Source organism: Ipomoea nil, unplaced genomic scaffold (assembly GCF_001879475.1).
Source record: "Ipomoea nil cultivar Tokyo-kokei standard unplaced genomic scaffold, Asagao_1.1 scaffold1043, whole genome shotgun sequence".
NCBI classification, from domain to species: domain Eukaryota; kingdom Viridiplantae; phylum Streptophyta; class Magnoliopsida; order Solanales; family Convolvulaceae; genus Ipomoea; species Ipomoea nil.
In genome coordinates, this window is record NW_017617471.1 from 10,114,424 (window position 1) to 10,136,907 (window position 22,484).

The 22,484-nt window shown below is 36.6% G+C and overlaps 1 protein-coding gene across 1 annotated transcript; it reads right to left on the reverse strand.

The window, feature by feature from the left end:
- Window positions 1–6,277: 6,277 nt before the first annotated feature.
- On the reverse strand, window positions 6,278–7,457 carry LOC109181061 (sodium/hydrogen exchanger 2-like). Its single transcript, XM_019330818.1, has 4 exons — window positions 7,327–7,457; window positions 7,187–7,249; window positions 7,006–7,089; window positions 6,278–6,899 (listed from the first exon to the last, which is right to left on the reverse strand). The coding sequence occupies exons 2-4, from the start codon at window positions 7,223–7,225 to the stop codon at window positions 6,564–6,566; spliced, it is 459 nt and encodes a 152-aa protein (XP_019186363.1). The 5' UTR covers window positions 7,226–7,249; window positions 7,327–7,457; the 3' UTR covers window positions 6,278–6,563.
- Window positions 7,458–22,484: the final 15,027 nt, after the last annotated feature.

Below are 22,484 nucleotides of genomic sequence, written 5' to 3' on the forward strand. Positions count from 1 at the left end.
GTCAAAATTGACCTATAGACTAACTATATTATCAAACAGTGCCTATATATACTTTGTTCACAATTACTAAATAAAACAAACACTTACAAAAGTGTAACTTTTTCAAAAAAAAAAAAAAAAAACAACAACAAAAGATAAATATTTCGCCTCAATATCATTAATAAAATACATATAAAAAAATATAAATTGAATTAATATTCAATATATAACTTACAAAATCATAGTACCCATCGTGATGTACAATTTTTCTTGCCAACATGAGGGCAAGAAATGTCAATGGAAACACTCATATCTTCCAAATCAAAAACATAAATGCTTCTGTCATTTTCTACAATGAAGTATATGCAGTTAGTTTTCACATTTGCATTTTTGCTATTAATGCAAAATATGCCTCCAACATATCCTAAGAATATGGTACGCTCTCCTATAGTCTCCATTTCCATCCATTTTCTTGTGCACAAATCTGCTCTAAAGACTCGTATGTCTTCTACCTGACAACGCCTTTTTGCAAAGTAAATTTTTAAAACTAATCAAATTTCACCACAACTTTCTGTAATGTAACCATCTGTAGATAAACTGTCGCGTTCAGGTCTTCTTGAAAATGGCTCCTCAAATAATGTAACATACAGTTATGTGGACCATGGTCCACACAATAATGATTGGATTTTAATTATATGAGAGAAGACTAATTTAATGTCTAAAGAAGAAGGAATGCAGGTAATAACTGTTAATTTCCCCCACAAAAGCATTTTATACAAGGAAGATATAAATTCACAGGAATAAACAAACAATATAGAGGTCATTAAAAATCTTAAGATTTACCCAGCATTGAATATTATAGGTGGCAAGAGATATATAAAGAAAAGATCTTCGCTAAAGACGAGAAGATGTGAACTCTTTCCTCCGCTAAGGAGCAAAATTACAACTCCGGTGCACAAACCCTGACATCAATGCATAGATAAAATACAATTGTGAAGGAACATTAAGATTAAAATAATAACAATAATGATGAAAATAACAAATTATATTATAATTAAATTCTGATAAGGCTATTTATTCAGTTGACCAATTAAGTTCCTCAACTTTAAAAATCTTAACCAATTTGGTCCTCCGTTTGTTTGACTGTTAGTCAACCGTTAACTTGGGATCAAATTGGTAATTCGCTATAGTCAAGAGACCATTTTGGTAATTAACTTTAAGGGTGGGAAATTCGGTTAAGTTTTCTCGAACCGAACTGTACCAAACTAGTTAGATTCAGTAATATACCGAACAACTGAACGTTAATAGATTCTTGTATATCGAACGATTCGGTAAAAACTCGAACCGAACGATAGAGCAAGTAGCAAGGGACTTGGATTTCCTTTTTATTTATCTATTACGGTATTCGGTTCAGTTCAATTTTTTACCGAACAGTTCGGATCAGTTTTTTATCGAACCGTTCGGTATACAAGAATCCAATACCGTTCGGTTGTTCGGTATATTACCGAACCAAACTAGTTCTGTTCGGTTCGGTACGGTTCAATTCAAGAAAACTAAACCGAGTTGCCCACCCCTAAAGTTAATTACCAAAATAGTCCCTTGACTATAGCAAAATTACCAATTTGGTCCCAAGTTAACGGTTGACTAACGGTCAAACAAACAGAGGACCAAATTGGTTAAAGTTTTTAAAGTTGAGGGACTTAATTGGTTAAAAAAAATAGTCAAGGACCAAATTGGTAATTTCACTATAGTCAAGGGACCATTTTGGTAATTAACTCAATTTTTAATTTATCACTCTAACATAATTTAGTGAGTAAAAAAAATAATATTTATAAGTTATCAAATAATATTAAGTCTTATATAAAGTTTTAATAGTACAAGACTACAAGTTTAAATCTATTTAACGTCATTTATAAATTTTAATTTAGTAGAAAATCATATTAATTTTAGATTTTGAGACTAATAATTAAAATTTTATTTTTAACAAAAACATTAATGTGTATGTGCATGTATATTAACATTATTTAGCCAGTATTTTGACTGGCCAAATCTCGGGCCAAAAAACAATATGATCCAAATCTACTTTGTCCGAATTATTGTTATTTGCATATTGAAAAAGTTGTTTTGAGTAACTTTTTTAATTTTAGCATATTGGAGTTACAAAAAGCTATTAACCAAACACTTATATTAATTTTTTAACCAAACCAAAGAACTAATAGTGGTTAAATAAGTCAAAATTGACATATAGGCTAACTATTTTATCAAACAGTGCATATATATACTTTGTTCACAATTACTAAATAAAACAAACACTTACAAAAGTGTAACTTTTTCAAAAACAGAAGAAAAAAAAAACAAAAAAAAAAAACAACAACAAAAAGATAAATATTTCGCCTCAATATCATTAATAAAATACATACAAAAATATATATATATATATATAAATTGAATTAATATTCAATATATAACTTACAAAATCATAGTACCCATCGTGATGTACAATTTTTCTTGCCAACATGAGGGCAAGGAATGTCAATGGAAACACTCATATCTTCCAAATCAAAAACATAAATGCTTCTATCATTTTCTTCAATGAAGTATATGCAGTTAGTTTTCACATTTGCATTTTTGCTATTAATGCAAAATATGCCTCCAACATATCCTAAGAATATGGTACGCTCTCCTATAGTCTCCATCTCCATCCATTTTCTTGTGCACAAATCCGCTCTAAAGACTCGTATGTCTTCTACCTGACAACGCCTTTTTGCAAAGTAAATTTTTAAAACTAATAAAATTTCACCACAACTTTCTGTAATGTAACCATCTGTAGATAAACTGTCGCGTTCAGGTCTTCTTGAAAATGGCTCCTCAAATAAATTATCACCAATCACCTCTTGAAATTGTACACTTTGACCATCAAATTCAACACGTACTAAAGTGGTACGATTTTTCCTCAATCCATACAAATTTCCACCAAAACTTGTGAATGATTGGATTAAAGTATCATCCCTTAACATTTGCGTCACAAATGCTTGTTCACCAATCTTGCAAAAATTGATATTAGAAATACCATTGTAGGGATCATCTTTAACCAATACAACATAACAAGAAGGATCATGAGGACTAGATGAAAGATAAGCAAAATGCGTGAATGGTTCCAGTTTTGGAAGTTGCACCCTTTCGTGTGAATAGACATTATAAAGTGAGATATCGAGATTGTGGCAATCTTGTAACACCATCCATCCGTCCTTACATGCCTGCGCACTCTCATACTTGTTGTACATGAAAGAATAGTCAATATTATAATAATACTGTTGTGTGAAACTATATAGTGTAACTCGTTTATTTTGATAAAACAAGAGGTAAGGGTGCGATTGCGGTGGGGGGAAACTGGGCAGCAGCATGGTTTTGGCATCATGATCAGCAACCAACTCCATAGCTCTCAGTTATATTTTTCAAATACGTCCTGCAATATGAACTAATTAAACAAAAAGTAAACAATATAATGAATTGTCTAAAATAATTGTACGGATCACTAGTCTTGATAGGTTAATCAAACAACACATACACATGATAAAGGGCATTACAATGAAATTAATTAAACATATTTGCATTGAAGCCTGTTGAATATAATATTAGAAGCAATTTTTAATTAATTTCGATCTTATATACTTTTATAAGATTCAATAAAAATTTGCGAGTCCATATATAACTCTTTATAATAACAAAACAAAAACAAAAAAAAAAACAATAAAAAAAAAAAGGTTATACGAATAAAATTAAGGGAAAGAATATTACCAGCAAGAAAATTCGATTTAAGAAATTCAAGGTTCTGGCCTGACTTTGTGTTTTGTGTTGCATGCTGATGACAGATGACTCTACAGCTTCTTTAATAGCCTTCAAGATTACCTTTTAACTAATGGGATTAGGATTAGGATTACGATATTCAGATATATTAAGAGTATAATTTTAGTTTTCTAATCCTAAATGCATTAGTATTTGGAGTGTAGATTGAGTTTTATAATCCTTAATCAGGGCAAATTTAAAGAATATAATCTTAATCCTGCAGGGAAACAATTATCTCATCAGTTGTTATATATAGAGGAAGTACATTGAGAGATATTGCGAACTGAAGTTTACTCAAAGAGTGAAGCGCATAAATAATTAGTCCCCCTACAGGTAATGCACGTGATCAAGATGAGTAGTATCGATGACTCTGGTACACAAAGGCCATGGTCAGATCTAAACGATGAACTCTTATCACATATTATCACAGGTTTATCTATTGGAGATTATTATACTTTTCAATCTGTATGTAGATCCTGGAAGTCAATAATACCACTTCCTCTTCTATTGTTGCCAATCTCACTTGAACATGCATCCTCACGTGATATATATTCGTACTGTGACCTGCATCTGATGTACTTGAACAAAAAAACTAGTTTGTTCAATTTTTATGATCCAACTCGCAATATCAACTATTCACTTGACATTCTTCAATTGTTGGAGGATGATATTCTCGAAGTTGAACTTTATTATGAAAATCAGGGTTGGTTGCTTCTTGGTAAAGGCGCTGAATCTTATTTCTTTTTCAACCCTTCAACTAAGGTTAGAATAGACATACCGGACACACCAGGTATAGCATTTCCATTGGTTTGTTTTTCCGAATCACCAACTTCTTCCAATTGTCAAATTGTTGGTATAGCTAGTATTTTACCAGAGTTTATTACTGTAGGAATATTGAATTTTGGTGAGAATTCATGGTCGATCTACGTAGAATTAGTAAATGATAAAGACTTTATAGCTTCGACTTGCACCCCAGTTATTCGCAATGGAGAAATTTATATTCTAGGAGAATCTGGAAATCTAGGGAAGCTCTGTATTCCAAAAGGAGAGCATGGAGACAACATTAATTGGAATATCATCGGTAAGTCACACCGAAAACAATTTATGAAATTCCGAGATCGATTCTTTCTAGAGAGTGATGGAGATCTCATGTGTGTGGCAACTCTTGAGGAAGGGGAAGTTCGGGTTTTGAAGCTTGATTCTAAAATGGTTTGGCAAAAGATTGATAATTTGAAAGGAAAAGCCTTCTACGTTTCTCCCAAGATATCTTTGTCTCAAGAAGCAACTGACAGAGGAGCTAGTAACAAGATATATTTTCCAAGGTTTTATGATGGCAAAGGGGTATTTTATTGTCTTGCAACAAAGAAGTGGCGCAATTTTCCACAGAGTTTTTCAAGTAAAAACTATTATAATACAAGAGGATTAGTTAAATGTATCTGGACTAAACTTCCCCGTATTTCTAATTCATGAAACTTGTAATAATGAATGATGGATACTATAAACAAGCTAAGTTTTGATTTGGAATATAAATTTTAGTTACTTTAATATATACTAATGTACCTTCTATGCTTTCAAGTATAAATAAAGTATTGTGTTTGCTGTGTCTATTAATATCCTTTGATGTCTAAATGTTCCCATTACTTCTATGACTGTTCTCTTTATTAAGTTGTTTGTTGTTAACTATGTTCTGATTCTTCATTCTCTTCTATCTCTGCTTAGTTCCTGGTCTTGTCAATTACTCTTTTTTTTTTTTTTTTAATCTTAATTATTCTTATTTTTAATCTAGCCATTAAAAAGGGGCTTAATAATAATAATAATAATAATAATAATAGTAGTAGTAGTAGGAAGCCGTTATAATAGTTGAATGGTAAATTGAAGGATATTTCCTTAGGTCGTCATTAATATAGGCCCGAAAAAAAAAAAAAAAAAAAAAAAAAAAAAGAGTCAATTAATTCCATCAACTTTTTAATGGTACAATTACACCCATCAACAATTCATTTTGATGCAATGAAGCTCAAAAATTGATAAATATAGCCGGTCATTAGAGATCCGGTCACCCTCTGACGAAAATTTCAAGCAAAAAAGTGACAGGCAAACGGTCGCCAGTCACGGAGAAGGTGACCAAGGTCGCCTTCTCTACAGAGAAGGTGACCCCTTGGTCTCGTTCTCCTTCTCCGTGACCGACGACCATTTACTGGTCACTTTTTTGCTTGAACTTTTCGCCGAAGGGTGGCCGGATCCCAAATAACCTGTGATAGCAGGTCATTTACTGTTTTTTTTAGCTTCATTGCATCAAAATAATTGTTGATGGGTATAATTGTATCTTTAAAAAATTGAGGTGGCTAATTGACTTTTTAACTAAAGTTCGAGAGCATATTTGACCATTTAAAAATAAAAACTATAATAATAATGATGATAATAATAAATTTTTTAAAAAATAAAAACAAATTACTAAGCATCAAAACATAGAGCCAAATTGATAATTCAGCCATTATTGTTTCATAAAAAAAATACTCTGTACCAAATAATATGCTACAAATGAGGTGTTAATACAAGTACCTAAAATGCACCAACATTTACAAAATAAAATAAAACATTTATGAAGTAGCAATGCAATGCAACCTAGCTAGTGAGAAGACTTTCACCCAGCCCATTTCATAAGAGGGGCAACCAGAATCAACTATGATACAACTTACACTATTTCACCCAGCAACAGTGTCTTGTTTGTACTTTGTACCTCATCTAGGGCTCTGCTCAACTGGTGAGCCCGCGACAAACGGAACGAATCCCCGCCCGCCAAACACGGGACGCATAAACGAATCATCAAACTTACGCCAGTAGCGGTGCACGGTGTGGGTTGGCGTCCTTAGCAGCATGCGCAAGGCAGTTGGTCGAGCAACCTCAGGTCCGGTTATCATATCGCTTTCTGAGTCAGGTTGGTTGTCCAGGAGTGGCACCGTGAAGTGCTTTGGACTACTGGGTTCGGATGTTGTCATTGACGAATGACCGCTTGGTATCTGCTTGTGCGGGGGTAGCAGAAGGTTTATCAGAGGCTTCGTCATCAACCCGAATACCTAAAACCATCACCAAACACACAACCAACCAACCAACCAACCGTAAGATTTTATTTGGCGAGAATCATAGAAAAAAAGCCTCAAAAATGTGTATGTAGGTCCTTACAACTGTGCTGAACAGAACAACCGTAACAGTACTTGTAATCATTATTGCATTCTCGTGCAATGACATATGCCCCGAGGTTGTAAACTGCACCAGTGCATAATCTGGAAATGGAAAGACCACCCAACCGGCTTCTTTCTATTCTAAGTGACATTGTAACATTTTGTGCACTATTATACTTTACCGTATTATACGCAAGTGCTATTGAGACGGCGCCTCTCATTCGACCAGCCCACCAAATTATTATCTAAGAGACAGGAGTAAGAGATGTATATTACTTGTAAAAGATTATATAAAACGAGAATTTTGTAGAGAACTCCTTACTTGTTGCCTGAAGGATATCTTGTCGGAAGAGTTTTTCTTTGCTAAGTTGGATTAAAACGACAAGGGGAATACGAACGCAGCTCTGCCTACTAAGATTAGGCCTACCAATATTGAGCTCACTGCAACTGATAGTCCCTGAAAGAAAAAAAATAAATACAAGAAGATTTATGAGTTTCGTGAACCATAGTTTATTGTTTATCTTTTAGATTTGTTATAATAAACCACACAAAAAGACAGAGTTGCAAAGGAATGCCTGCAACCAAAACGGGAGTAGGATTAAACCCAATTCGCAAACGTGTGTTACAATAACGAGAACTTGCAAAGACTCGAAGAGAGGTTTGTAGAAGCATACCTAGTAGTGACCCTTGAGCTCTCGGTAACATTGTGCCATGTATAATGAGACATGACAATTCCACCTACAGAAGAATACAGTAAGTATGCCGCTTAGATAGAATAACTGCAAGACGCGAAAAATTTACTAAATTGCAACACGAGAATTTGTTTAAACAGAAAGCAAGCAGTTCATCAGCACTTCGACAACATTAGCGTCACAACTTAACTAGGATCATACCTCGGCCATTATATAAGACAAGTAAGACATGAGCATCATAAGAGCAACCTCACGATCGGTTGAGTGTCTGTCATCCATCACATATTAAATAAATGAAATTAACTAAGAGGTCAAAACGACAAGTAAAAAAAGTTGTTAGAATCAAGAAGCATGAAGATACATGTGTGTGTGTATGTAAAGAAAACGAATATACATGATACCTAAATAATCTCCAAAATCCAGAAAGTCAATGTCTAAGTGCTTGAAAATTTTGACGGCACCTAAATCATATAGATACGGCAATATGAGTTGATAATATATCAATCGCAGCATAAATTACTTTGGGACAAAGAAGGCATTGGCCGGTAATAAGAATGTCGAGGTTTTGATTAGTACCAAATGATATAATAGAACAGCTAATAAGTGTGCCAATAGCTCCAAACAACATAATTGTCATGAATTTCACGAAAAATTACTTCTTTTTCACCTGAAACCTGGTATAGAGTAATACATTTAAAAAAAAAAAAAAAAAAAAAAAAAAAAAACAATTATTTGGCAGAATTACACACTGAATCACGAGATTACCAAACAAAATTTCAAGTTAGGAATCAAATAACTACTCTAACAACCTCAATAAAGAATGGAATGCTCATATTCATAGTATTTCCTGAATTAGTTATTGATTGCGAACAAAGATACCACCCATAAAACATATGGAATTTTTTCACGTAAAATGCTTCACAAAACTATAGTTACTATAGTCTTGCTAGATTTTCACCCTTTTAAATTACCTTGCTCAAATTTTAATTGCTACCGACAAAAAAGGACAGCTTTTCTGCACAATACCATTCATGCTTTTCAATACAAATACCAATAACTTTCAGTTATAATTTTAAGCAACAGCTTAACAAATTATTATAATGATATGGAAATTCTAATGGATTCCTCAGTTTTTTATCATATCACAACAGAAATGTCAAATATTTAACTGTCTAACCATGATAAATATTCTAGGACTATATGCTGGTCGGATATGGCAAATTGATCCACACAGTGTTGTGTAGACCATAACAAAAAGTACATTTTTAATATATTAAAAGTACATTATTCGTGTACTGAATGTACATTATACAAAATAATATACTTTCAGTACTCAAATAATGTACTTTCCCTGAATCCAATGTACATTTTTAATATACTTAAAGTACATTATTTGTGTACTGAATGTACATTATTTAATAGCATGGTCCATACAGTTATGTGGACCATGGTCCACACAATAATGATTGGATTTTAATTATATGAGAGAAGACTAATTTAATGTCTAAAGAAGAAGGAATGCAGGTAATAACTGTTAATTTCCCCCACAAAAGCATTTTATACAAGGAAGATATAAATTCACAGGAATAAACAAACAATATAGAGGTCATTAAAAATCTTAAGATTTACCCAGCATTGAATATTATAGGTGGCAAGAGATATATAAAGAAAAGATCTTCGCTAAAGACGAGAAGATGTGAACTCTTTCCTCCGCTAAGGAGCAAAATTACAACTCCGGTGCACAAACCCTGACATCAATGCATAGATAAAATACAATTGTGAAGGAACATTAAGATTAAAATAATAACAATAATGATGAAAATAACAAATTATATTATAATTAAATTCTGATAAGGCTATTTATTCAGTTGACCAATTAAGTTCCTCAACTTTAAAAATCTTAACCAATTTGGTCCTCCGTTTGTTTGACTGTTAGTCAACCGTTAACTTGGGATCAAATTGGTAATTCGCTATAGTCAAGAGACCATTTTGGTAATTAACTTTAAGGGTGGGAAATTCGGTTAAGTTTTATCGAACCGAACCGTACCAAACTAGTTAGATTCAGTAATATACCGAACAACTGAACGTTAATAGATTCTTGTATATCGAACGATTCGGTAAAAACTCGAACCGAACGATAGAGCAAGTAGCAAGGGACTTGGATTTCCTTTTTATTTATCTATTACGGTATTCGGTTCAGTTCAATTTTTTACCGAACAGTTCGGATCAGTTTTTTATCGAACCGTTCGGTATACAAGAATCCAATACCGTTCGGTTGTTCGGTATATTACCGAACCAAACTAGTTCTGTTCGGTTCGGTACGGTTCAATTCAAGAAAACTAAACCGAGTTGCCCACCCCTAAAGTTAATTACCAAAATAGTCCCTTGACTATAGCAAAATTACCAATTTGGTCCCAAGTTAACGGTTGACTAACGGTCAAACAAACGGAGGACCAAATTGGTTAAAGTTTTTAAAGTTGAGGGACTTAATTGGTTAAAAAAAATAGTCAAGGACCAAATTGGTAATTTCACTATAGTCAAGGGACCATTTTGGTAATTAACTCAATTTTTAATTTATCACTCTAACATAATTTAGTGAGTAAAAAAAATAATATTTATAAGTTATCAAATAATATTAAGTCTTATATAAAGTTTTAATAGTACAAGACTACAAGTTTAAATCTATTTAACGTCATTTATAAATTTTAATTTAGTAGAAAATCATATTAATTTTAGATTTTGAGACTAATAATTAAAATTTTATTTTTAACAAAAACATTAATGTGTATGTGTATATTAACATTATTTAGCTAGTATTTTGACTGGCCAAATCTCGGGCCAAAAAACAATATGATCCAAATCTACTTTGTCCGAATTATTGTTATTTGCATATTGAAAAAGTTATTTTGAGTAACTTTTTTAATTTTAGCATATTGGAGTTGTTAGGAACCGTGTATTAGGATTTTGATGATACCAATGTAATGTAGAAAGTAGACCCCTAACTCCTACGTTTTTCTTGTATAGCTACTTTCGTTTTAGACGAAAGTTGCCATAACTCATTTGTAATTCGTGTTAAGCTAGAACAAACACACGAAAGGAGTTATGATTAATAGGTAGGCTGATGAAGACGAAAGAAGACATCACAGCAACCGAAAGCAGGATGTGTCATTGAGTAGACAGTTCTTTTCAAGACAATCTCAACAAGAAGAATGTTTTATCTGTCTAAATTGACAACATCCTAGGACAATAAGGACCTCAACTCATGGGACGCTCTTCTCAATAAGCATTCAATGAACCTGTACTATCTCTGTAACTAAAGGACAAAAGACATCAAGTCCTCCATACCTTCAACGGCTACACAGTACAAACTCATTAATGGAGCATTAAATGCATGAGGCTCCATGGTCCTTGTCCAACGGATAAAAGGTTCGAAAATTCCATCTCCCTCCAACGGATGAATTTTCACTACCTATATAAACCAACCTTCATCAACTAAGAAGGTGCTGGTTCATTATCACTCAAAAACTCTATCTTGCAAAAAGCATTTACAAAGCACGTTCTCTTAAAGCTTTTTGCGAACCAGTTACTCAAGGTGTTAAGGCATTTGAAGAAGTTCATTTATTACTGTCCTACACCTTAGAAGAAGTCTTGTAATCAAGGAGCAACCTTTCAACGGTATCAAGACTTTACAGTTGGAGAAATCAAGAAATACTTTCTCACCAACCTCAAATTAGAAGAAGAAGTTGATAGAGGCGGAGTAAACTCTCGGAGTTGAAAAACCTACAAAGACTGTCTGGCTTAGTGATCAAGGAAGTCTTTGTGTAAATTGTACTTAAAGAGTGATAGTGCAATCCTTCCATTGGTTGTGGAAGTAGAGTGGAAGTAGGCATCGTTTGGCCGAACCACTATAAAATCTCGTCTACTCTTCTCTCTTTACTTACCGTCATTTTTCACTGCTTGCATATCTTCTCATCACTCTACCTAATACTTTGTCAAACTCGTGCAACCTCAACCTTACTTTATTTCCGCTGTGCTTATTTTTATCTAAGTATTTTCTGGGTTTTTCTTTCAACAAAGAAACGAAAAACGAGAGTCTATTCACCCCCCCCCCCCCCCCCTCTAGACTCACCACTTATCTTATCGGGACCAACAAGTGGTATCAGAGCAAGTTACCTTGATCGGTAAAGATATCATACGTTTACTGCCTGGTAGATCTATCTTGCATATTTTTCGTTGCACGAAATTTTTTTAAAAAATGGAAAAAGAACATGCACATCATCGTTCTAAACAGCTTGCTTTTAGTCTTGCCAAGTTTGATGATTGGAAGTTAAGAATGCAGGCACTTCTATGCTCCATTCATGACGAGATGTGGGATGTCATAACTACTGGACCTATCACAGTAATGATGGCTAATGCACAAGCTGCTGCTCAGGGTCCAGATGCCCCTCAAATGATACCAAAGCCAAAAGAACAGTATTCAACGGACGAAAGAACAAGAGCAAACTTGGACAACGTGGCAAGGAACATTCTGTATAACTCGCTGGATGATTCACTCTTTCCCAGAGTCAGAAAATGTACCAATGCCATGGAAGTCTGGAAAGTCCTAATGGATCTGGGAGAAGGAGATGAACAAGAAAAGGACAACAAACTGACAATGGCCATGAAGAAATTTGAAGACTTCAAGATGCAGCCAAACGAGACAATCATGGAAATGGAACTCAGATTCACAAGATTAATGGGAGACCTATCAGATCTTGGAAAAGATCTCACTGAAAAGGAAATGAATCTAAAGATTCTTCGTGGGTTGCCAAAGTCCTGGGAGATGAAAGTCATCGCCATGAGAGACAATCGTGATATGAAAACAACACCCACAGCCAAAATTTTCAGTGATCTCAAAGCATATGAGTTTGAACATGAACCGAAAGATGCTGAAGAACCCGAAACAAGAAATATTGCTCTTGTAGCAAATCAAGCAGCATCAATCTCGAACAGGTCTAAGACTAACTCATGTGACTTTTTATCTGACGAACAATATGCTTTATTTGTTAGGAAAATGAAGAGATTCATGAGAAAGAACAATTTCCAAGATCCTCAACGATCAAGTCATCCGAAAAGGCATGAAAATCTTACACAAACGTCAAAGAACGAAACCACTGATTCACAGCTGTTATGCTACAACTGTCGAAAACCAGGACACTTCAAAGCAAATTGTCCTCATCCGATAGTCAGCAAATATCAAGATGGCAACACCTTCACAACTTCAAAGGAATCTGGAGAAAGACACAAAAGAAGTGAGAAACCCGAATCTTCGGAATCCAGAGGTGAAGGAAGACGAAAGGCCATGGTAGTTGCCGAAAGCACTGAAAAAGCTACTCCCAAAAGTAGCTCCTCAAGTTCAAGTTCGGAAGAAGAAAGCAGTGATGAGGAGAAAGGATTACTATGCCTCTACAGCCAGGAATCTGAAGATCTATGCCTGATTGCAGATGAAGAAGAGGTAACTTCTCACTCCTCTTCTTGTTATTCAGCCGAATCCAGTTCCTTAGCGAGTCAAACCTCCAGTGAATCTATCACTGAAATGATGAGGAGGTTCAAACTGATAAACAGTACATACTCCAAACTAAAAGAGGAGAACTCTCGGCTCATGACTAGCCACAATGAATTAGAGCTAGTTCGTCTTGAGAACAAAAAGCTAATCATTGCTAATGGAGAAGCTCGAGAAAGATGTTCTTACTCTTAAGGAGCAGTGCACAACAAAAGAGAAGAGAGAGCAAGAATTGCTTGAAGTCTTGGATAAGTTCAACAATTCGTCCAATCTAATGGACAGAATGCTGAACGAATCCAGACTGCCCGGGGAAAAGACAGGAATTGGCTTTGACCCCAGCTCCTCTTCACAAGCCGAAAAGAACAAATCAATGAATGCATATTCACACGAGAATCTTGCAACTATATTTGTTCAAGGACCAACTCAGCTGTCCGAGCCTATGATGGTACATAACAATGTCTTAACACCACAATCAACAAGCCAACCGAAAGGAAAGGCTGTACAACGAATTGTGGAAACAGGAAAAAGAAAACCAAGCAAAGGCAACTCTAGACAAGTATATGTCAAAAGAAATGGACCAATTGGTAGTGAAAAGAGATCACACCAAAAATTGAGTCAGCCTAACTGGAATTCTCGATCCTATAAAAAGACGAATGTTAACCAGAGGCAATATCTTCCAAAGAATTCCACTCACAAAAACACAAAGTTCAGACAACCCGAAAGGGTTGTCAGAAGGTATGGGTACGGAAATGGAAGGACTGGGCCTTCTGAAGAAGATTGGTTTGATTACCCGGAACTCCTTTCGAGGAAAGTTCTCGAGGTAACACATCTGCGTAAACAAACCAATCGTCGATGGCACTATGAAAACCCTTCACCAAAAGAACAGCAAAGGAAGTATAAGGACAAAGTCTTTGCTAGTATTTACTATGATTATCGCACCTCTAATGGCTACAAAGGACCGAGGATGAGTCATATGAACTCTAGGTTAATGTGGATTCCAAAGTTGTCTGCTAACCCCCAAGGACCCGAAACTAAGTGGGTACCTAAAGATGCATAATCTTTGATGCAGGAGAAACAAGTCATATGGTATGTCGACAGTGGATGCTCAAGACATATGACTGGTGACAAAACAATCTTGAGCAACTTCTTAGAAATTGATGGACCCAAAGTTATCTTTGGAGGAGAAACAAGCGGTCAAACACGAGGGAAAGGAGATATCATAAAGAAAGGAATAATCATACAAGATGTTTCTTATGTAGAAGGACTCAAGTTCAATCTTCTAAGCACGAGTCAGTTCTGCGATAAGGGATACAAAGTAGAATTCTCCAAAAATGAGTGCAAGATCATAAACACGAAGGATGGCAAGATAGCACTCACAGGCCAACGAAAGAAGAACATGTACGTGATCTCATTAAATTCTTCTATTACTAATGTTTGTTTTGTAGCAAAAAGTAATGCAGATCTCAACCAAGAATGGCACAACAAGCTGAGCCACTTGAACATGAAGACTATAAACAAACTTGCAAAAAGGAACCTTGTAAGAGGCTTACCCGAAAGATCATTCACGAAAGAAAGGATATGCGATGCCTGTCAAAAGGGAAAACAGCTCAAATCATCTTTTAAGTCGAAAGATACGGACACAAATTCTCGCTCTCTAAGCCTTCTGCATATGGATCTCTTTGGACCTATAGATCCCGCAAGTCTAAGTGGGAGAAAGTACGCTCTCGTGATAGTAGATGACTTCTCAAGATTTACATGGGTTCTCTTTCTGAAAAAGAAGAATGAGACAGAGACGGTTTTACCAAACCTCTTGAGGCAACTTCAGACGGAAAAGGAAGCCAAAATTATAAGGATCAGGTCAGATCAGGGAACCGAATTTGTCAACAAAGTGATAAGAGAATTCTGTGCTCAAAATGGAATATTTCATCAATTATCGACTGCACGAACTCCTCAACAAAATGGAGTGGCCGAAAGAAGAAATAGAACTCTTAAAGAAGCCGCACGAACAATGATCTCACACTCAGGACTACCAAAAAGATTTTGGGCTGAAGCTGTAAACACCGCTTGCTATACTCAGAACAGATCCCTAATCAACAAGGCTCACAACAAAACACCATATGAGCTATGGAAAGGTAAGAAACCAAATATCGGATATTTTCATATTTTTGGATGCAGGTGCTTTATTCACAACAACGGCAAAAGCTATCTTAAAGCCTTCGACGAAAAAGCTGACGAAGGATTATTCATGGGATATTCATCCTCAAGTAAAGCTTTCAGAATTCTGAACAAACGAACAATGGTTATCGAAGAATCCATTCATGTCAAATTTGATGAACAATCTGAGAAGAATCCTTATGGGCAAACAACGTCTTCTATCCCACCCCAACAATCTCAGCATTCTGAAAATGAAGAAATTTCGGATGGTGAAGACCTACTTTCGTCCTATATGAATTATCAGCCGAAAGTACCTGAGACCGAAAGCTCACCTCAACAAGAAACTGGAGATCAATTGAACATTCCTCCCAGTAACACTCCATCTGAACCAATGATTTACATAGACCTACCTTACATTCCAGAAATGGATAATCATCATCAACAAGATGTCTTTGAGCCAGATCTTAGATGGTTAAAAGATCATCCACCCAATCAAGTTATTGGAAACGTTCAGGAAGGTGTAAAAACTAGAGCTTCCTTACACGAAAGTATGATGGCATGCTTTCTATCTCAAATAGAGCCAAAATCCATAGAAGAAGCTCTAAGTGATCCTGATTGGGTTATAGCCATGCAAGAAGAACTTCATCAGTTTGAACGGAATGAAGTCTGGGAACTCGTACCTAGACCAACTCATCAAAACGTCATTGGAACCAAATGGGTTTTCAGAAACAAAATGAGTGAAGATGGGCTCATTGTTAGGAACAAAGCTCGTCTTGTGGCAAAAGGTTACTGTCAGGAAGAAGGTATTGATTTTGATGAAACCTTCGCTCCAGTGGCCAGATTGGAGGCAATACGTATATTCTTAGCCTTTGCAGCCTTCAAAAATTTCAAAGTCTATCAAATGGATGTCAAAAGTGCCTTTCTAAATGGACTTCTTGAAGAAGAAGTATACGTTGAACAACCTCCGGGTTTTGCTATCAACAATGACCTTGAAAAAGTGTATCATCTTAAGAAAGCCTTATATGGGCTGAAACAAGCTCCACGAGCCTGGTATGATACTCTTTCGTGTTTCTTAATCAATCGAGGATTCACGAAGGGAGTAGTTGATAAAACACTCTTTCGTATCAAAGATAATGATCATATTCTGCTAGTGCAAATATATGTTGACGACATCATCTTTGGAAGCACGAATCCAGATTTGTGTGAAAAGTTTTCCAATCTCATGAAAGGAAAGTTTGAAATGAGCATGATGGGAGAATTAAATTATTTTCTGGGTCTACAAGTCAAACAATGTCATGATGGGATATTCATTAACCAAGCCAAATATACAAAAGACCTAATCCGAAAGTTTGGCATTGATGGAAAAAGTTCTGTCAAAATTCCTATGAGCACATCCCTTAGAATGGACATCGATAATGAAGGAAAAGAAGTTGACCAGAAAAATTTTCGTGGAATTATTGGCTCTCTTCTTTACCTAACAGCAGGCAGACCTGACATTTCGTTTGCTGTAGGTGTATGTGCTCGATTTCAGGCCAAACCAAAAGAAAGTCACTTAAGTGCAACCAAGAAGATATTAAGATATCTTAAGGGTACACAAAGCGTTGGCCTCTGGTATCCGAAAGAAGGATCGTTTGATCTAATCGGGTATTCAGATGCAGACTTTGCAGGCTGTAAAATTGATCGAAAAAGCACCTCAGGAACATGTCAGTTCCTAGGAGGAAGGATTGTGTCTTGGTTCAGCAAGAAACAACATTCTATTGCTACTAGTACGGCTGAGGCCGAATACATAGCAGCTGGAAGTTGTTGTGCTCAAATACTATGGATGAGACACCAACTAAGAGACTATGGGATAAATGCCCAAGAAGTGAGCATTAAATGTGACAACACAAGTGCTATAGCTATTACGCACAATCCAGTTCTTCACTCTCGGACTAAGCACATTGATATTAAATATCATTTTATACGAGATCATGTTGAGAAGAAGGAAATTTCTCTTGAATATGTTAACACTGACGATCAACTGGCGGACATTCTCACTAAACCTCTAAGTGAGACGAGATTCTCTCTTTTAAGGCATGAGATCGGAATGATTGAAATGACCTAAAGAAATTCAGAGAATCAAATCTGAGAAGATTCGCATTCTTGATTCTCGCAAGATTTGGTTCCTTTTCACACGCACGTTTTCCTATAAATAAGGCAATACTAATTGTTTGAACAAATATTGCTAACAAAAGTTCAAGTTTTTGTTCTTGCAGATATGAGTGCCAACAGTGAAAGAACCAACTCTGCAAGTCGAGATGGAAGAGTTGATAAAAGTGAGATTTTGAATGAAAAACTCGTCACTCAGGAGGACGTAAACAATTTCATGGAACACTCTCGATACATTCAGAGTCTGCTTAGGGCCCCATCAGACAAAGAATCCAAGGAGCTGTTTCCCTCAGTAGGCAACTCCATTGGATTTGCTAAAGACAACAGCGTGTTGGAACATAGTGACAGTTTCGACTATTCACCCTCCAGCACTCCTCCTAAGATGCCCTCACCACTTAAGTCCACCGCCAGCAGCAAGAAAAGGAAGATTTAAATAATCTTGTGGTGTTATCTGTTTTTATGTGATGTTATTTGACAATCTTTTTGAGTGAATCAACCTATCTGTTTTTACGCTTCTTATTTTCGTGTCTTTCACGCAAAATAATGTCAGCACTCAAAATATTTTACCTAAATCTTCACGACACTTACCTGCCTATAAATTGGTTCATCTTGTATAAGACACACTCACTTCTCTCTGAGAAAAAGAATTGCAGGAATGGACAAGGGCAAAGGAAAAATGGAAGAAGCTGAAATAAGGGCTAATCGTCTGAAACACCACCTGCAGGAAGCAAACAAGCTTCCTAATGCCACAATCATAAGCTTAAGAGAAGAAGGAGACATGATCAATGTAACCTACTCCATGCCCAACACTGCCTACAAGAAGGAGAAAGAGATTCTTGACAATCTTGTCATTGAATCTAGGGCTAAGAAGGAATATCATCTGGAACAAGCCAGACGGCTGGCTCACGAGAGGATTATGGTGTTAAAAAATGCCAACAAAAACTCTGTGACTCCACCAACCTTTCGATGGTATCCCATTCCAGAAGTTCCTACACCCTCTGAACAATCCTATGAGGATTTCTCCAGGGTCCACTCTCGGTCCACGAATCAGCCACCCGAACCCACTCTCTCTCTCGAAGAGTTGGATGAGTATGCGAACGAGACAAAAGTTGCTGATATGACTGATGAGATGACCCGTCTGGAACTTCACGTGCCCTATCGTTTCCTGTGAAATGTAGTAGGTTGGTCTGATGTGTTTAAGTTCTTTTCTCTCTTTCCTGTATGTCCAAATGGTTGTTTCACCCAAATAAATGCAATGCATATGTTGTTTTTATCTTTATGATTTCGGTTTTCAGGAAGGATATCAGTTAAAGGCATTTAATATGGTCAAAACTGAACAAAAATCCATTATGATCTCGTTGAATGCTAAGCGTTGGAACTTGAAGTTTTCAGAGAATCAAAATTTTAGTCTTCACTAAAATCAACGCTCTCTTGACTGTATTGATAAGCATTGATTGCAATATTGATAATCTCTCTGATGAACCCTATTTCTTGGCTATAAAAAGGGGAGTAAGTTACTCTTATTTCTCACTATCTCTCTTCTCAATGGTACCTTCTAAGAAAAGATTCACAAGGAGTGACTCTCGAAAGCTCCTAGAAGACGCAAGGCGTCTTCGGGAAGAGCAAGGTGATCTTTACCCGGGAAATAGTCCACATGTGCCTGTCGACCTCGTATCTGATTCAGACACTCAAAGCGATGATATGGCTGGTTTCATTGTTGAGTCAGAACACGAAGACAAGTCCCCCAAAGATCCACCAAAGGAAACCCCGAAAGAAAGAATTGACAAAGATTACATGGCCTTTTTAGCACAAGACAATCTCGAAGAAAAATATGGTAAGGATGATGAAACTGAATCCTCTACTGGCTCCAACTTTCCTCGATACAAGAGATGGTATCGGGAAATGTTTGGAAGGATGAAGAAAGAGAAGCCTGAATGCTCTTCATCCAAGAAGGTCGAGAGGAAGAAGAAGTGATTGTCTGAAAAATCATCATCTATGCTTGTGTTTCCTGTCTCTTCGTGTGTTTGAATAATGGTAGGCTCGCCTACCTATGTGCTAATAAAATATCATGTTCATTCGTGTGCTTCTGTTAAATTTTGTAAGAATTGTTTTTTCAATTCTATCTGCTCTAGATGCTTAAAAGTTCTCAAAAACTAATCTGGATCAAGGATTTGATCACCTTGAATCAGATAATGAGGCAAAAGTTTCATAAAATGATTTTATGCAAACGGAATATCTCACAAACCTTCGGGTAACAAAGACGAATGGTTGTTATAAAACTCTCGGGCAACAAAACTGCGTGTCTTGTGAAATTTCACATTACATTCGGGTTTTGACTCGTATTCAACACGCTACTCGTCTTGATCTAAACCGTTTATAAAGCATCCTTGGGATCATGCGACCGTAAAAATCGCCACTATCCCTTTTTCTCTGACAAGACGGAGACGTGCATTTAATGCACACATAAGCACTTGAGTGTTTTTCTCTCCCCTCATTAAATGAGGGAATGATCATTTAAGATCTGCACACATTCTTATCACCCTTTCATGATGACCAGTTACCTCTAGAAGAAGAGGAATCGATACTCTCTCTTTCGAAATTTGAACAATCTCTCTTATTGGGCCTCGTAATCTTACCTACCCGGGAGATTATAAACCCTGCTAAAGTCTTCATTCCGTTTGTTTCATCTTCTACACCTTCCAAAGCACAACCTTTTCTCGAAATCTCTATCTATCAATGGCAGACCGTATTGAGAAAAACCCAAAGAGCCCAAAGAACCCTGAACCCTCATCATCTCTAGCTATCCCGAGCTTTCCAACTGAAAATCTAGAGTTCATTCAGTCAAGGGTTCCGCTTATTGTGGGCGGAAGTATGTGGGATGAAGAAGGTTTTCGCAAATACGTTTTGGACAAAGACTTTGGAGAAAGGATTATTGCTCTTTTACTGGAAACAGGTTTATATGGCCTGATCACCCATCACTACGACGAATGGCATCCGATTGATGTTACTCAGTTCTACCTCAATGCATTTGTAGCATCTGATTTTTCACAGATAACTTCGAGGGTCAATAAACATCATATTGTATTCACTGCCGAGGATGTTCGAACAACTTTTGGTTTTCCCAAAAGAGATGAATCTTACAGGTCGGATCTTATTTATTATCACTTTGATCCAGAAGATTTCTACGAATCTATAAGGAACACGGAAGCACCCTCCAGGGATAAAATCTTCTGGCCCCTAAAGAAAAAATGGTTCAAATTGGATCACGAGTTTACAGTGGACATCTTCAACAAGATAGTGGACCACAAAACCTCTGGAACGGATGATGTTACAAGAGATAAACTGAAAATGCTGCATGCCTTCCTTCATGAGCATAGAGTTGACTGGTCCAAGGTTGTGTTCAACAATATTGCCCACACCATCACCTTTCATCGCAGGAATCCCGGTGACATAACAAGGAAGATGGGTTTTGGATTTATAATAAGCCATCTCTTAGCCACAAAAGGAGTAATTCTTCGTGCAGGCACTCCACCTGGTCAAAAAGTGTGCCATATGAAGCAAAAGCCCTCTGGGTATGACAGACAGAAAGCACTTGAGTTGGGTGTTCCTTTGGAACCCAGTCTACCCAAAAAGAAATCCAAACGAAAATTGAAGACTCCCAAAGCTGATGAGGAAAGTCAACCGAAACCTAAAAGGCAGAAAAAGGAAAAACCCTCCTCTCGGGTTAAGACTCAGAAGCCAGTCTCTCTTCCACCATCGACGAAAGATAATTCGACTCTTGCAATCTTGATCGCTCAGAATTCTTCTGAGGAAGATGATCAACCTCTTACCCGTTTAAGTCAACGAAGTCGGATGAGAACCACTCAATCTCAGAAACCCTCACAAGCAACATCACAGGGGGAAGTTCTCCCGAAAGAAGCTACCACTAAGGGGGAACAACAGACCTTTCTACCCGAAAGAACCTTTTCTGCTCCAAAATCCGTTGTTCCGAAGGTATCCTCTACCTCTCATACACAAGAACCTTCTTTGGCAGAGCAACTCCTAAGGGAATTGACACAAGAACCTGCTACTGAAGAAATGAAGGAGAGATGTAAAAATCTTCCACAAGAACCTGGCTCACCGAAGGTTCACCCGAAAACAGTTGCTGATGCTCCTAATGCAACTGTCCCTCTTCCACAAGAACCTACCATTGCAGAACAGGACTTTCTGACACAAGAACCTGCAATAGTAGACAAGAATACAGCTGCTCAGCCATCCCTTGAACCGAAAGCTTCTGATCAACAATCTTCATCTGATCTTGACAAAGCACTTAGAGATTCGATTGAACGAGACTACAATCGAGTTCTGAAATGGCATGCATGGCGCACAGCACCTATTCGAACCTTTCTCGAAACCTTTGACGGAAGTATGATTGATGAAGAAGATTTTGCACTTCAATGGCTTGAAACTAAAAACGTTGCAAAAGCTGTGCGAGTTGAAGAAATCCACCGAGTGTATTCTTATAGAATCACTCATCGATCTCTTGGAAAAGAAAAATCCCCCTTGGTTATCCCTCTTCACAAACCACCCATGGATCCGATAACAGAAGAAGAATTGAAACAGCTTCGTTACACCATGCTTCTCTCAAAAATCAAAGCAAAAATGGCTGAAGATCATCCACGAGATCCCAAGGGAAGCGCTAGTGGAACGAAAGATATTCATGGAACCGAAATAGAAGACGAGGATGAAGAAGAAGCTGAAGATGAGGATGAGAATGATGAACCCGAAGATGATGAATCCGAAAGTGATGATAGTAGCTCAGATGATGATGATGATGGCAACAATAACAATCATCAAGGTAATAGAGGCAATGAAGAGGATGAACCAGAAGATAGTCATACTATCTTGGTTGAAACGGACTATGCCAATTGTCCACAAAAACCACCTCTTTTGAAGATACCATCT

Excerpts from the sequence above, each read along its gene's own strand:
- LOC109181061 (XM_019330818.1), bottom strand. The coding sequence starts at position 7,225 with ATGAGAGGCGCCGTCTCAATAGCACTTGCGTATAATACG. Across the intron at positions 7,090-7,186 it reads TAGCACTTGCGTATAATACG|TTTACAACCTCGGGGCATAT; the intron begins GTAAAGTATAAT and ends GCACTGGTGCAG. Across the intron at positions 6,900-7,005 it reads TTGTTCTGTTCAGCACAGTT|GTATTCGGGTTGATGACGAA; the intron begins GTAAGGACCTAC and ends TGATGGTTTTAG.